The sequence below is a fragment of the Microcebus murinus genome, chromosome 19 (assembly GCF_040939455.1).
Source record: "Microcebus murinus isolate Inina chromosome 19, M.murinus_Inina_mat1.0, whole genome shotgun sequence".
In the NCBI taxonomy this organism is placed as follows: domain Eukaryota; kingdom Metazoa; phylum Chordata; class Mammalia; order Primates; family Cheirogaleidae; genus Microcebus; species Microcebus murinus.
This window is the reverse complement of record NC_134122.1, coordinates 17,039,111-17,056,140: the sequence shown is the minus strand read 5'-3', so window position 1 is coordinate 17,056,140 and position 17,030 is coordinate 17,039,111. Positions and strand designations below refer to the sequence as shown.

Sequence of the window (17,030 nt, the reverse complement as noted above, 5' to 3'; positions counted from 1 at the left end):
ATTAGTTGGCCAATTAATTTCTTTCTATTTATAGTAGAGACGGGGTCTTGCTCTTGCTCAGGCTGGTTTCCAACTCCTGACCTCGAGCAGTCCACCCGCCTCGGCCTCCCAGAGAGCTAGGATTACAGGTGTGAGCCACCGCACCCAGCCTTTTTTTATGTTTTAATTTTTTGAGACATAGTCTCACTCTGTTGCCCGGCTAGAATGCCGTGGCGTCAGCCTAGCTCACAGCAACCTCAAACTTCTGGGCTCAAGCCATCTTCCTGCCTCGGCCTCCCCGGTAGCTGGAACTACAGGCATGCAGCACCACGCCCACCTGATTTCTCTATTTTTGGTAGACAGGGTCTCACTTTTGTTCACTTTGTTCTCAAATTCCTGACCTTGAGCAATCTACCCGCCTCAGCCTCCCAGAGTGCTATGATTACAGGCGTGAGCCACCGCGCCCAGCCCAAGAAGATGGTTTTTTTTTTTTTTTTTTTTTTTTTGAGACAGAGTCTCACTTTGTTGCCCAGGCTAGAGTGAGTGCCGTGGCGTCAGCCTGGCTCACAGCAACCTCAATCTCCGGGGCTCAGCGATCCTACTGCCTCAGCCTCCCGAGTAGCTGGGACTACAGGCATGTGCCACCATGCCCGGCTAATTTTTTGTATATATATTTTTAGTTGGTCAATTAATTTATTTCTATTTTTGGTAGAGACGGGGTCTCGCTCAGGCTGGTTTCAAACTCCTGACCTTGAGCAATCCGCCCGCCTCGGCCTCCCAAAGTGCTAGGATTACAGGCGTGAGCCACCACGCCCGGCCCCAAGAAGATGTTTTTAAGGATGTTCATTGCAGCATTGTTTATAATAGTGGAACATTTGAAGAAACCTAAATGTCCATCATTAGGCAATGGCTGCAGCAATTAAAGTATGTTTAAAAAAAAACACCTTAAACAAATTAAATTTAACAAAGTTTATTTTAGCAAGTAAAAGGTTCTAGAACTGGGCAGCATTCTGGACCAAAGATGGTTCAAAATGCCCGCACCTTTCACCTGGTGAGCTCTGTTTATAACCAGGAAACAGGAAATGACATACAGAGATTACCTGATTGGTGCAGTTTGGTGTTGCCCTATCTGGGCATAATTTGGCAGTTTTTAGCCTGGGATTGGGTGAAGGTTTGGCTGCTATGATTGACTAAGACTTAATTGATTACGAGGGTATTCTTTTAGGTTAAGTTACAACTTACACATCAAACTAGAGTACAGTTCACTATGTATGGAGGAGGTTGCTTTGTGCCAAACTTTATCATCCAACTATGGAGACAGGTTTAGGCCAAATTTGACTTAATTTAACAATTCTTAATCAGATCTATACATATCAACATGGATAGATCTCAAAAATGTATTGTTGAGTGGAAAAAAAAGCAAGTTGCAGAATAATATAGGGTATACTCATTTTACCCTATTAAAAAAAATAGGGTATATTTTCTATAGTAGTATTCAGCAAACTTTTTCTGCAAAAAGCCAAATAGTAAATATTTTAGGCTTTGTGAGCCTTATGGTCTTTTTTGCAATTGACAATTTTGTAGCACTCTGCCTTTATAGTGTGAAAATAGCCATAGACAATACGTAAATGAATGAGTGTGGCTGTGTTGCAATAAAACTGTATTTACAAAAAAACTAAGAGTGTCAACCCCTGTTCTGGATCTTTTCTTTTTTCTTTTTTTTAAATTGTTTTAATTATTTCCTTTTTTATTTTTTCAGATGTTGCCTTTTTCCACATCTTCTGAATGGGTCTTTTCTTATGCTTTAAAATGCATTATACATTCCTATAGAATGGCAGGGGTGAAACTACAGCTCATGAGTCAAATCTGGCCTGCCAGAGAAGTTTTGCTGTGGGATGGTGGTATAGGAAGTTTTATAGGAGATGCTAGATCTTATTTGTTAGCTGATAGGAATAGTCCAGTAAGCAGAGAGAGAATATGGGAAGGAAAATTTAGATAATTGAAGAAATTAAGTCCTTGTATAACCAGGAAGGGAAAAATGGTTTTTACTCATTGAATTTAATTGAAATTAAAAATTTCAGTTTAATTATAAATAAAGTTTTATTGGGACACAGCCATGCCCTTTCACTTATCTAAGCCTATAATTCCTTCCTCCAATGAAGGCAGAGTTGAGTAGTTGGGACAGAAACCTTATGACTCAAAAAGCCAGAAACATTTACTATCTGGACCTTAACAGAAAAAGTTTGCTAAACACTGATGTGGAAGGTTAGGTAATAAACTTAAAACAGTGGTTGTTCTTGGGGAGCTGGAGAAGAAGTGAGATGATAGTTTATAGGGAGTTAGCTTTATTTGTTATTTTTTGCTTTTTTTTTTTTTTGGAGACAGGATCTCACTCTATCACCCAGGCTAGAGTGCAGTGGCCCGATCATAGCTCACTGCAACATCCAACTCCGGGGCTGCAGTGATCCTCCTGGCCCAGCCTCCTGAGTAGCTAGGACTATAGGCATGCACCATCACACTGGCTAATTTTTTAATTTTTTTGTAGAGATGGGGTCTCAAACTCCTGGCCTAAAGCAATCCCCCATCTCAGCCTCCCGAAGTGCTGGGATTATAGGTGTGAGTTACCACACCTGGCTATTTTTTTTTTTTATTCTTTAAAAAGGAGCATAAATTCATATATTTCTTATGTAATTAAAAATATAAAATGAAAAAGCAATGTAAATATCATACTAAGTAAAAGAAGCCAGACTGGCTTCACATGTTATGATTCCATGTATATGAAATGTCCAGAGAAGACAAATCTTTAGAGTAGAAAATAGATTAGCCCAGGGCTGGGGAAATTTGGAAGAGTTGGGGGATGAAAGAAAGGAAGGAAAGAAAGAAGGGACAGAAGGAGGGAGAGAGGGAGTGAAGGAGGGAGGGAGGGAGGAAAGGAAACTAAAGTTAAATTTTACCAGAAAGAAGAAAAAAAAGCAGTATAAGGCTGAATTCTCTGACCTGTGTAATTGAGGTGTAAGGACTCTCAGAGGGAGGTTGATTATTTTCTCCAGTTTCTAGCATATAGACAAATACAGTCTTATGTTCTCCAAGAGACCTTCCATTGGTAGTTTGTTCCAGAACGAACCTACCCTGAATCTCAAGAGCTTCCATTTATTGAACTGAATGCTGTTTTGCTGTAGTGTATTTAGGGAGCTCTTGTTGATGCGGCAATACTGAACATCCTCCTGTGAAGTCTGCCCTTGGACCCAGCACTCTAATCACTGCCATGGGCAGTCAGCACCTCCCAGGGCAGCTGCAGTGTAGACATGCGGGGTGCCCTGCTCACAGACAGATGTGACCAGATGAGCCCAGCTGTGTGCCCAAAGAAAGAGAAGCATTGGCAACAAGTTTAATCAGATAACATTTTACCTCTTCCTCTTTCTGCCACCAACCAGGATTTTGTGGATGGAAAATTATTTTTTGAGATCCATAATTTTTTTAGGAAATAACAAAAATAATGCTTTTAGCAAAATTCACAAAAATACAAAATGATGTAAGAAAGTGAAAGTCGTCTTCCTTTCCTGCCTCCTTTAGTCCTTCTTCTCAGAAGTAAAAAGTTTTCAATATTTTGCCTTTAGTCTTCTAATTCTTCCCTCTAAACTTTAAAGATTTTTTGTTTAGCAACTTTAAATATCATCTCTTGACTTTCCACTATGAAAAGTGAGGACTTAACCTTTCGAAAGTAAGGGCTATTCCTCTCTTCCCCCCTGCTTCTCTGAGTTCATTGTATTAAATAGTTTTATTTTTAGTTCTTCTGTTGGTTATTTTGATCACTTTGTTTTTAAAAATAATACATATCTGTCTTAAACATTCAAACTGTACAAAAGGCTATCTGGTGAAACCAGGCCGCCTTCTCTGGAAGGGAAGATTTTGACGTTACCAAAATAGCTAATGTTGATAAAATGAGTTGGGGCAATTAGGTCAAAGTTAACTTGAACAGGGTTCAAATCGGACATTGTTCAGTGGTGAGGAGGGGTTGGGGAAGGACATCAGGGTGGCAGGGGTGGGGAGGATGGGGCATGCATGGAAGGCAGGAGTAGATTGCCCTGCCTTGAACTCGGGTGCAACATAGAACACAGCAGCCAACAGGGTGGTTCAGGAAGGAGGGGTGTGAAGGCCGTGATGGGTACATGGGCTCTGGAGTGGGACCAGCCTGGGCTTAGATCCTGGCCAACTCACTAGCTGGGACCTTGGGCAGGTCAGGGCTCCTCTTTGAGTCTTGATGTCTTTTCTCTGAGTAAATTGATGATATAGTATCTCCTTTCCATAGAGATTGTAAGTATTAACTGAAAGCATGTCATGAAAGCCCCTAACAACAGTGACTCTCACTTGGAAATGTATATTGTTAGAGACAGTTGGAGGGTTTGAGGACAAAAATGGTGTGATAAAAGCTACACTTCCTTTTGAGATTTCATAATAAACTTATTTAGAATTCTGGACTGAGGGATAGTGAACTATAAAAAGCATTTGCATATAGCTGTGCCTGTTGCTAAACAAAACTCCCCCTCCCCAAATGTGCTGCTGCCTGCTCACCACGGGGGCTCTGTGAAAGGAGCTTCGGAGAGGGTGTGGGTTGTTGGATGGTGTTTTCTTCTTGTGCATATTTGTCATAGTTGCAGGGTGGTAACAGTTGTTTAACCTCCACAGCTAAAGCACCATTATGCTCCTTAACATTCCCCTGCCAATTTGTCCTTGAGGCCCATCCCTCTCTTTTCAAGGACTAATAACCCTAGAAAGCTGTCCCCTGTCTTGGTACAAAGGCAAGGTGCTCTCAGTGGGATTTTGGTTTCTGCAGCTTTCTGCTTTAAAGCCGAAGGTCTTTATAAAGGAGCAGCAATGTCATTTGCAGTTAGTGGAGTGGTCTGAAGCAGTTTCTTCCACTTGGTTCTTTGCATAGCCTTTCTTTCCACCATACCGACTGACTTTTCAGGGCTGTGCCCTGGGCCATGGTGTTCTGCTTTCCTCACTTTGAGCTTTGGTTTGGGAAGGGAGAGAAGCAGGGCTTCTTGTGCGGCACACTGATGTCACAGGTTCCTTGGCTTCCAGAGGACATGACTCCACTCTTCATCCTCCTCACCCTCTCTCCCAGGGACACACATTTATTTGTTCATATTCCAAGAACTCTACACCCTCAGAAACAAAACAACCCCACAGCGGCTTTCATTTTGTGCTTTTCAGAGAACTTTGGTGTATTTTATTTATTTAGTTTTGTCATCACAACTACTCGGTGAGGCAATACAGAAGACACTAGTTAGTCTATTTTATTTTATTTTATTTTTTATTTTTTTCTTTTTACATGTTTCTCTTTCAGGGTAAAGTTAGTCTATTTTAAAGGCCCAGAGACACTGAGGTCCTTGCCCAAGGCTGCAGTACAAGTCCTTCATTCATTCAGGAGCTATTTCCAGGTGTCTCCTTTATGCCTAGCTCTGTGCTAGTTCCTGGGAATATAATTATGAGCTACAAAGGACAGTCCTTGTTCTCACAACGCTTAAAGTCTAGCAGCAGCAATAAACATTAAGCAAGTTATTTAATTACAGTGTGTGAAGTGCTATGAAGGAAAAGTATGTGTGTACAGCCAGAACAAATAGCAGTCTGTGAGGGAGGGTCTTCTGGCTTTCAGTATACTTTCATGTTCCCTTCTCCTTTAGCATCTCTCTTGAAGCTGCTCTGCCAGGCGATAAAGGTGGTCTTGCCACACAGAGAAGACCTTTTTGTGGTCAGAGGCTTACAGGTAGTCTCAGGCCTCAGTGAGAGCCAGCCTCTAAAGATGGTCTTGATGTCATTAGCAATTTGTTCAGAGTTGGGGAGTTGATGACACCCTTGTCATGTTTTCCCTTTCCCTATAGGTATGTGTCTGATTTCACTAATACTCTCCAGTCAATACGAAAGAAATGCAAACTTGACGATATTCCTCCCAACTCCCTTTTTCAAGAAGATTGGACGGCTTTTCAGAACTCCATTAGGTAAAGTAGGGATTGTAATTTAAGCTTGTGCCTAATGTAATAAGAATAAACATGCATCATATAGTATATAAAAATGATAAATGTGTTTGTGAGGGGTTCATTTCTTTTCTTTCACTGACCTTTTTTTTTTTTTTGAGACAGAGTCTCGTTTTGTTGCCCAGGCTAGAGTGAGTGACGTGGCGTTAGCTTAGCTCACAGCAACCTCAAACTCCTGGGCTCAATCAATCCTACTGCCTCAGCCTCCCAAGTAGCTGAGACTACAGGCATGCGCCACCATGCCCGGCTAATTTTTTGTATATATATTAGTTGGCCAATTAATTTGTTTCTATTTATAGTAGAGACGGGGTCTCGCTCTTGCTCAGGGTGGTTTTGAACTCCTGACCTCGAACAATCCGCCCGCCTCGGCCTCCCAGAGTGCTAGGATTACAGGCGTGAGCCACCGCGCCCGGCCTCTTTCACTGACTTTTTAAAAGCAAATACTCTAGGTTATAAAAACAAGCCAATAAACAAAAACCCAACCAAAAAAATAGATCCCTCTAGCTCTTAAAATATTTTTTCAAAGTTCTTTATCAATGCCTCATCTTCTTTAATGATTCAGATTTTTAAATATTTAGTGGGAGATTTTTTTCCCCCTTAGCCTATAGTTTTTATAGACCTAAAATAACTTAAAACTTATATTTTAGAAAATGCACAGCTGATTGGATCCTATTTCTGGATCTAAGAACCGTGGTACTAAATGGAAAAGCAATGTTATTTGGCCTAGAAAGGGCCATATAAGAGTTCAGTGAAAGGCACTGAAGTTACCTCTCAAGTGGTTGTTGGTGGCCAGATTCTGGGATAACCCGTGTGACCTGTGGGCCACTAGGCTGTTGGCCCAAGCCTTAAGGCCTGTAGGCGTGTGATCAGCAGTGGCTGAGAAGGTTTGGCCTTTGACATGTCTAGCCAGAAAATGCAGACTGCTGGCCTGTGGCCAGATCTAACCTTTGGACATGTTTGATCATAGCATTTTTTAAAAAATTAGATTAGTTGCCACCATTTAAAAACAAGATTTAACATAATCCAGATTTCTAATGTCACTTACAAAATTAAGAGCTCTGGCCATACTGCGCCTGCATTGTCACCGTCATCCCCTGAGGCTGGCAGCTGAGTCTTGCCCACCTGAGACTGGGGCGTGTGTTTTCTGTTGTGCTGTGGTTCTCTCCTCTCCCACATGGTCTCACAGCTACATGGTTAGGCTGAGATAAAATGCAAGCTAGAAGTTTCTTTTCCTTAAAACCATTCTTCATGGATATACATTCTAAAGAGAGAAGCTGCTCTTCACCTGGCCCATGTCGCCGCTTACATGTCTTACCTGACCCCCAGCCTGGTTGATATGTGCAGAGTGTCCACGACACATGTAGTTCTCAGTGGTGGCCCATGCTGGAGCAGATCCAGACCCCCCAAGGGCTGTCAGGGTAGATCCAGGATCATTTTGGATTATTACCTCCTGGCATATGTTTTGGACATCTTTCTTTTTTTGATGAAATTTAATGGTCTGGATACTAACTGTATCCCTTATAATCTGTGGTGGCTTGGTACACTGGCAAATATTATGTACAAGTTTGTTCTGTTGCACCTGAGGGGAGTGGAATATTTTACTTTCTCATAAACCTTTCTTATGATGGAATGCCTAGATACCCTGGTGATGATAGGCACCTTTAGAGAAAGTTAAAAGTTAACTAGACTTAAGATGTTTTTAATTCTTGGATTTGTCCAGACATTATGAGTTTGGTGTTGAAGGACTCAGTGGCTGGAGTTTGAGGCCTGGCATAAAATGACTTGAAAATTAAAGGATTATTGAATGCAGATATGATGATCATTCAGGCTTACCCCTGAGAAACAAATGGATTAATCTTTATCTGCATTTCATGCGATCAGAGAGATACTTCTAGTATCAAAACAGTTTTCTTTGTCTTGCAAATAGCAGACATCTAACAAATATTAAATAATAAATTTTGATTTTAAAATTTTAGATAAAAAGTATTTCTACTCCATTTTCTCAAGAACAAAGCCCAGTATTTTGGAAATGTCAACTATAGATAGAATTGTGATTCATAGCAGAGAGGCCAGTGACTTGGAGGTTGTTAGAGGGGACCAGCATTTACCTATTACATTAATTACTAATTAATGAAACATTTCAGTTTGGCCATCAGATGGTTAACTGTTTTCCCAGAACCCAGCACCGCCAAAAGGAATGAATAGTTAGAATTTTTATGAATGAGAACAATGTTTGTCCAGCATTTGAAATACTTGAATGTGAAGTGCTTTTTGTTTTGTTTAGGATAATAGCCACCTGTGGAGAGCTCTTGCGGCAGTGTGGGGACTTCGAGCAGCAGCTAGCAAACAGGTAGGAGAGAAGTGTCATTGTTGTCTAGTTCCTGGGGTTCCTGGTTGGGAGGAACTTGGTCTAGAACATAGTACAGCAAGAACAACATATGGTCAAATCTGAAAGCGGCAGGACTCAGGACTCTCTGTACTCAGATACAAGGTGTCATTATTGTCATCATTAAACATTTATTGAGCACCTAAACAGGGCAAGCCTCTGTCTTGCTTGGCAGTGGTCACATGATTTTGGTTAGCTATGGTGGTTTTAGCCTTAATGAGGAAATAGTACATGTTGTCTCCAAATTATGAATGGGCTGGGTTCTGACTGCTTGTTTGTAAGTCAGTTGTTGGGACTGACTCAAAATAAATTTCCCTATAGAAACAGTGTTACAGATGGTGGTTAAGTCCCTGGAGCCAGCCCACAGAATGTGGATCAACCCAGACAGCCTGCCTTCTGGGTTCTGCCACAGAATTCTGTGCCGCTGAAGGGCTGTGTATCAAAGGGAATTTCTGGGCTCTGCCCTAGAAAAATTTGTTCTATCCCCTTCGTTTCTTCCAATACCTTCCAGGGCCTTTACGTTGCCTTGAAGTATCCCCATTGGACTATTTTTCCCTTCAAAGGGCTCTAGCTTCCCAGATTTTCTTCTTTTTTTTTCAGCTAAATCTCGCTTTCTCTTGGTACAGCTGTCTATTCTTTAGGAGTTAAAGGGAAGAAGTCTGTTTCTTACAGTCATTTGCTGGATCAGAAGTCCCTTAACCTCCTTCCAGGATGATTCTTAATTGTCCTAAAGTGATCTCTGGGTGCTGGAATTTGGGGCAGTGGCACAAAGCGAAATGAAAGCTGAGGCCCAGTGGGGACTGGGTGGGAGACGGGGCTGAGTGGGGCTGGGTGGGAGGTGGGGATCAGTTGCCAAGGAAGGTCAGACTAGCCTGGAGTCTGCATGCTGCTGGCTCTCTCCTTCTCATGACTCTGTCTTCCTTCGTTTCTGAGACCATGGACTGTCTTCAAGTCCAAGATTTTTTTGTGATGGTTCTCATTGTGGGGAAATTCTTGGGGCAGGGTGGAATTGGAGCAGCTGTTGCTGTGCCTAACTCCCACATGCCCAGCACAGAAATTGTGTGACTTTATGGAGTGAATAAACCAAAGCACCGCAGGCATCCAATGGAATGTGTGTAAATATAAGTGAAGTAAACCGCACACCACACTCCCCACCACGTGCACGCAGTGAGAGGAGGGTGTGGTGGAGGGGTGAGGAGGTCCCGGTTAGTCACAGGGGACTCCCAAGAAGAGGTGAAAATTTAGCACTTAGGTATTTAAAAGAAATATGTGTAGCTTATTATTTTCTTAATTACAATAGTTGTTCATTGCAAAAATCAAAACAGTTCACAAGTATACAAAATAAAAACTAAAAATCTACTCCCTTTAAAAATCCTTCTCTCCAGAAAAAATATTAATAGTCTCCCCCTCCCTCCCTCTTTGGCATTTATTAAGCACTGACATTAAGGACTTTATGTGAATTAACTCATTAATCCACCCAGTGGCAGAAGAGGTAGGTACTCTTCTTATCCCCGTTTTACAGATAGGGGAACATTGAGTCATAGACTTTGGCATAGGTAATAGCTTTTTAGGTAAAAAGAAATTATTTATGGAAAAGCTGTGTCTGAGAGGCAGTGATTTGAACCTTGACATCCCTGAGTCATCGGAGTGTGAGTGTCACCCCCATACTGCCCTTTCTCACAGATCAGTGTCTGCCCGTAGACTTGTGTTTCTCTGTGTGTGTGTATTAGACACCTTTCCATATCAGGACACACACATCTTCCCTAATATTTTAATGAAGGCAAATATTACACTCCAAAGGGTAAGGAAAGATCTGGTTAGAGGACAAATGGGGACAGGATAGATAAAGGATGAGCCTCTCGAACTGCATTTTGCAACCCAGAGAGGCCAAAAACCTCTCTGGCTTTGGTATGAGACAAGAGCAGCCTGGGTGTCTCCAAGGGAGCCTTTGAAAGAGGTGATGTCATCTTGGCAACACTGTGCCAGGAAAGGGAAAGTCACCATCTGTGCTGTCTGGGAAGCTGCATAGCATGTGTGTGGCAGCTGCCTATAAAGCTTATCTTATCTCCCCATCAATCTCACCTGCAGAGCCCAAACTCCAACCAAGGACCACTCCCCTCCAGCAGGTGGGCAGTAGAAGCAATAGCTCAGAACACTCTAGACTGCTTCAGCGACAAGACTGACATTGGCTACTGTGCTCTTAAGATCACCTCTTTGTAGAAAGGGATCATTTTGTGATTTATGGGCTGAGTAAAGCAGGTCTGGGTTGAAATCTCAACCTGAGAGATTTCTCTTGTCCTGGGCAACTTGGGCAAGATGTAGGGAGATTGCTGTGGCTACTCTGTACTTTTCTGGTACCCACTGTTTACTTTAGGAGCAGTGGTATTTTCACCAGGATAGGGTCTTGGTGGGATAGTTTCATAAGACAGTCAGGTTTTGGGAATCCAAGACAAATTCCTAAGTTTCCATGGCTGAGGAGTGGGTAAAAGTTGGCATGAAAAGGAAATGAATTGAGGAAATAGGTAGAATTGTAATGTTCCTTCCTCTGTGCCCACTTAGTGCATGCTCCTGGCACAGCAACAAGCATGTTGGTGCATGTCGGACTTCCCTATTAATCTCTGAGCTTCTCCAGGGCAAGGACTGTGTTTAATTACCTGATATCCCCAAGACCTAGCTGAGAGCCCATTACAGTGATGAGAAAGCATTTCTTTAATGAATGAAGAAATCAAGTATTCATTTCGGTAAGGTTTAGTTCACAATACTAGTAAATGCAAATACTGTAATAGGAGATCAGATGCTAATGACCAGATCACATAGATGCCATTACCTTAGGGTTGGAGTTGCATTTATTCTGACATTTTAAACTATGCTCTTTACTACTTAAAACATTTCCAACATAATCTAGTTTTCTTCACTTTGGATGGCAGGTGGATACAGCGAGGTCAGTTTCCTCCTATCTGCCTGAGACTGAAACATATATTGCAGTAAACCTGCAAAAGAGAGCTGAGTCCCCAGAGGGCAGACCCAGGTCATCTGTCATTCAACAGTTACTGAGCACCTGCCTTGTGCCAGGCACTGGGCTAGGTGCTAGGGATTCAGAGGCAAAGAACACTTGGTGTTGTGTCCTCACCATCTAGTGGGAGAGAAATGAGACAGCACGTTTGATAAATGCATATCAGAGGCAAGAGGCTGATGGGAGCTGAGGACTGAGTGCCTAGTGGGGGCATCAGGACAGGCTTGGCAGAAGAGAAGCCTTGGGGACCAGTCTTTAAAGGAGTAGAATTTCCCCTGGCCACAGGGTAGGGGAGAGCATTTCAGAAAGAGGGAGCATGTGAGCAAGACATGTAATTGTGGAAAGCCTGGTGTGTGGGGTGAGGTTGGTAGGCAGTTGGATGAGTAGTGGTCCCGTTTGTAAGGATTTGAGGGGTTCGGCCATGGAGGGACCTGGGTGCCATGTCTAGGCATGCTTAGTTTTATCCTGGGGAACTGAGATACCTTCCGGAAAAAGACAAAATCACATTTGCCTTTTGGAAAAATCGTTCTACTAACCTTTAGGAGGACAGATTAAGTGAACATGGCAGGAGTAGAGGAAGGGAAGCTCCAGTTGGGAGGCTGCTGCCCTCCAGACAAGAACAAGTGAAGACTGGAAGTAAGGCAGCGGCAGGGACCAGCTACAGTTTGGCAGACGACAGGCCCAATCAAAATTACTGGTAGGCTCAAGCAACAGGAAAAACTAGACCTTAATAGCAGAGACAGGTAGCCGTTTGTGTTGGCAATGGTTCCTGAAGAAGGTTTTATCCCCAGGATTTATTTGCAAGTACAGGCATTCCTTGACAAACTAAGGGGATCTGTTTTTGAAAAAACTGGGTGTGACCTAAAAACTGCCATGTTCAAAGTAATTTTTTTTGTAAGAAATTACAATAAAGGAGGGATCAGAGGATTAGCCCCGCTGGGATATATTACTCTTCTCCTGGTTACATCTGTTCTGTTCATATAATTCTGGACACATTGAAGTATGAGTGGTAAAGTTAGGCTAAGGAAAAACAGAGTGGAGGATTTTCAGCATCAGGGAAGGTACTTGTTAGAGGTAGAGCTTCACCTTCCCCAGCAGTGCTAGAGATTGATGAGCCATAGAACCTCCTCTAGGCGTTTTATTTTTTCTTGAAGAAATTGGAAACTACTAGCTTCTCAGTTGAGCCCTCTTTAACACCTAAACCACAAACGTAAACTTCACAGTGGTGATGAGCATAAACAGCGCACAAGGTCAGCGTGTGGGACAGGTGAGTCCTGTGGGTACAGAGCTGCTGTTACTGTTCTCCAGGGACCAGCCAGCCTGCCACCCTGCCCAGCAGTCTCTGTGATGGTTGTGCTGGTGGCTCACTATGGCATTTGACTGTCCCACCCCATACTGCTCTTATTAAGAAAGGTCTACATAGAAAGTACACAGTGTTCTAGATTGTGGTCAACTGAGAACTGCCCTGTGTGGGCTGTCTGTCATATTAGGGGGATGACATATTCTGGTGGCATGAGTATTAAATCGTTTTTACACATGCTTTTTTTTTTTATTTTTTTTTTTTTTTGAGACAGAGTCTTGCTTTGTTGTCCAGGCTAGAGTGAGTGCCGTGGCGTCAGCCTAGCTCACAGCAACCTCAAACTCCTGGGCTTGAGTGATCCTTCTGCCTCAGCCTCCCGAGTAGCTGGGACTACAGGCATGCGCCACCATGCCCGGCTAATTTTTTATATATATATCAGTTGGCCAATTAATTTCTTTCTATTTATAGTAGAGACGGGGTCTCGCTCTTGCTCAGGCTGGTTTTGAACTCCTGACCTTGAGCAATCCGCCCGCCTCGGCCTCCCAAGAGCTAGGATTACAGGCGTGAGCCACAGCGCCCGGCCTAAACATGCTTTTTATTGTGCACCTGAGGTCCAGCTCACTCCTAAAGGATGAAGGATGTCTTCATTTCCTTACAAACTAGACCTTAATTCAGTCTGCCTCATGAGGATATGCTGGAATTTAGTAAGGAACAATCTAACTGCTCCAAGAAGATAGTTCCTCACAAATCGCTCGGGGCATAATGGTCGTCACTTTCATTACAGGATTTTGTCCACAGCTGGGAAGTATCTGCCTGACCCCTGCGGCCCTTGGAGCCTGGCTGGTTTTCAGGATAGTATCTTGACAGACAAGAAGAGCTCTGCCAAGAACCCATGGCAAGAACATAATTACCTCCAGAAAGATAACCCTGCTGAATATGCCAAGTTAATGGAAATACTTTATACCCTCAAGGTATGAGAGCAGATCATGGCATTCTTGCAAATTAAAGCTTTCCCCTTGTCACTTACCCTCTCCCTATCTGAGACCCAGGCTTTCTGGCTTTGTGTGTGGGCCCCGGGCTGTGGCATGACCTGTGGCCACTTCTCTGTGTCATTTATGTTGGGGTTTTAAGGAGCTAATAAACTAAACTGGGTTGAGACCTATTGACATATAGATATAGGTGTTGGATAGATGGATCTTTACTACTGATAAAAGCCAGTTTAGAGAATGTCACTTTAGATCTACAGCCAGAGAGGCTTGCTGTACATCACTTGTCAACTGTGGACAGCCCCTGGACCCCATGTGGGATTAGCTCCCTTTTATTCAGTGGCAGAGAGGGGACCAGATGTGTACTGCTTGCCAACAAGCAGAACCCATAAAAGACCCCAAATCAGTAGTCGGAGAAGTCACTCCTCCAAGGGAGGAACCAGGGGTGGCGAGTCCCCAGGAGCCTGCTCTAGTGCAAGTTCCTTCCCATGGAAACATAAGGACTTGGGGATAGGTGTTTCTTCTTGTTTTTTTTCTTTCAACTTTTGGGTTGTCTCAGTTTGACTTTGAGCTTTGGGCCCCTTGGGGCCCAGGGACAGGAAAACTTCCCGACAAATGGGATAAGCCACACAGCTCCTTAGGAATGGCCTCCACAGTTATAAGAAAGCCATGAGCATGCTTTCTAGAACCATCCCCCTTCCTTCCTTGTCTGGCTCGAACTCACTCTGTTGGTGACAGGCAGAGGAGACAATGCCATTCCAGCAGGAGCAAATGCAATCTCAAATTATCTAGGGCCTAGAGCTCTGGAAGTGAACTGCACAGGGTGCCTGGACATGTTTGAGGCTTCCGTGTTACCCTCCCAGGTCTCTCCTTCTCTCTGCACCCTGACCCACCAACTGGCTGCACTGAGCTTGACAAACACTCCTTAGAACAATTCTGTAAACTCATTCATCTGTGATTAAGTTAAAGCAACTCTGTTTATCTTTATTGCTAATCTGATTTATGCCTGTTGTAATCAGTTCATTTATAATAGCAAAACTAAGGTTACATTTTCCATCTCTGTATTTTCTCAGGCTGTTTGGAATTCCTTGGGACTCACATAGGTTGTACATACTCTGGCTTTCAGTCGAGTATAATTGACCTGACCTCACTGGGAATCGTCATTCTTTTGTTTATACCTGAAGCTTCTGACGTTTTTCTCCCTCCTCCTTGGTCCCTGAGGGATGGTCACAGGTTAATTTTTCCTAAACTGCCAATCCGTGAACCCATGTTAGCTAAATGCATCAGAATCACCTGGGAAAGTGAGTTAAAAATGTTGATTCCTGGGTTCCAACCCTGATGGACTCAGATTCAGTAGTTCTGGGGTGGAGCGTATGGATCTGTAATTCAGCACGTTTCCCAAGGGGACCTGGGGGTACAGCCAGGTTTGGAACCCCTGTTGTATAGAATCCCTCTCACTATTTTTTTCTTGGTGGTTTTTCAAAATGTTTAACTAGCTAATACCTTGGTTGGATTTAGGGCCTAACAAAGTGCTTTTTGCATTTTCTTGTCTTAGGAAAAAGGGTCAAGTAATCACAACCTGCTGTCTTCGCCTCGGGCGGCCCTGACTCGGCTTAACCAGCAGGCACACCAGCTGGCCTTCGACTCCGTGTTCCTGCGTATTAGGCAGCAGCTGTTACTCATTTCCAAGATGGACGTGAGTTTTCCACTGACCGCAGTGATTTCCGCCCCGGGTCCTGCCTTCTACTCATGCATAGGCTTAACTCCCCTTGCCCCAAGAGCTTTGGGAAGATCCAACTTTAACTCTCCTGGGCCAGAAAGAGTCAACACATTGCTTAGCATGAATTTCTTTTTTTTTTCTTTTTTTTTTTTTTTTTTACAAAATACCCTCAGATTCTATTAGCATGAATTTCTTATCTTAATTGTCATTACTTTGGTACTTTATTTATAGGCCGTTTCTTAGGATTATTAAAATTGCTCGATTAACTTTTCCCATTTGGAGCATAGCTCAGCCTTCTCGGTGAGAAGTTAGGGAGATTATGTGCTGCTGTGAAGGTTAGGCCAGGTCAGAAGTGCCAATTGTCTTTGGAGATTGAATTGTTTTCATGCCACATGAAATGTTTCTGGAGACTTGGTTCTAGAACTTTACTCAGGAGAGCACTTATCAGAATTAATCTTGGTTTTTGAGGAGGCTTTGGAGGGTTCTGCTACTTTCTTTCCTTGATACCTTTTCTGTGTGGCTGTTTCTGGAGTCATCTTAACCTTCCTTCTTTGCACCCTCTGGTCTGCTCTGCTGCTTATCCTGATTTCTTTTCCAAGGCGTTGCCTCTCAGTCATATTTTCTCTACTTGCTGTTTTTCCCCTGGTCCAGATCTTGCCACTTTCCCTTTGGATTACTGGGTGGGACGGCGCTTACTGACTGCTCAAGTCCATGTGGATCCCAGTTATGGACCTTTAATAACCAGAGATCTTTTTAGGAAACAAGAACTTGTATGGCATAATTACAAGTTGTTGCTTTCTGCTGCCCTCTAGAAAGCCTGCTAGGCTAGAAGTCCAGGGCCACTGCATGGCGTTGGTCAGGTCTCATCCCCTCTCTGGGTCTCAGGATTTCCATCTGTAAAATGACTCTGTTTAACTACATAATTTTGAGGTTCTCTCTATCCCTGACATTCTGTGATTTTCACTATTTATGAGTTTTCTGTGCAAAATGCCATGAGATCTACTCCAATGAGATTTTGCATTTCTAGCAGAGAGAGGGAGGGTAAAACTGGAGTAGAAATGGTATAGACGGACTACAGCTATGCCGTGGGAAGTAGTCAGTCCTGGGCCCCACCCATACATGATCTCGGTGCATTGCGTAACTGAGGTCGTTCATTCCTCTGTGAGCCTCTGTTTTCTCATCTTTATGATGGGGATACAATAGTTCTCACCATATATATTAGTGAGGACTAAATGAGATTTTGTATATGATAAAATTTAGCAGAGCACTGGCCACAGGGCGAATGTTTACTAAATGGTAGTTTTCTTCCTTTCTGTGATTCTCATTTTTTAAAAGGCATGACTTACTTGGTTTTTTAAAAATAAAAATTATATATATTTGTTTTCAGAAACTCAAGCAATACAGGAGAGTACAAAGAAAAAATACAACCAATCCCTTTAAGATCCCACCATCTAGAAATAATCAGTGTAAGCATTTGGTGTCCAGCAATCCAGACATCTCTTCATTCCCAATCATAGATCTGTTAAAGGCTAAATGGCCATCTCTAGGCAGACAGATCCATAGGAAGAAGTGGGATTATACTACACATGCTATTTTTAAAAAAAACAA

General features: G+C 42.9%; 1 protein-coding gene across 1 annotated transcript in view; it reads left to right on the top strand.

Moving 5' to 3' along the window:
- The window catches only part of COG7 (component of oligomeric golgi complex 7), a 54,840-nt gene that overhangs the window by 22,302 nt on the left and 15,508 nt on the right, over nucleotides 1-17,030 (top strand). Inside the window, exons 10-13 of the mRNA XM_012780201.2 lie at nucleotides 5,865-5,981; nucleotides 8,302-8,367; nucleotides 13,501-13,687; nucleotides 15,258-15,398. Coding sequence (XP_012635655.2) covers nucleotides 5,865-5,981; nucleotides 8,302-8,367; nucleotides 13,501-13,687; nucleotides 15,258-15,398 — 511 coding nt within the window. The remainder of the gene's footprint in view (nucleotides 1-5,864; nucleotides 5,982-8,301; nucleotides 8,368-13,500; nucleotides 13,688-15,257; nucleotides 15,399-17,030) is intronic.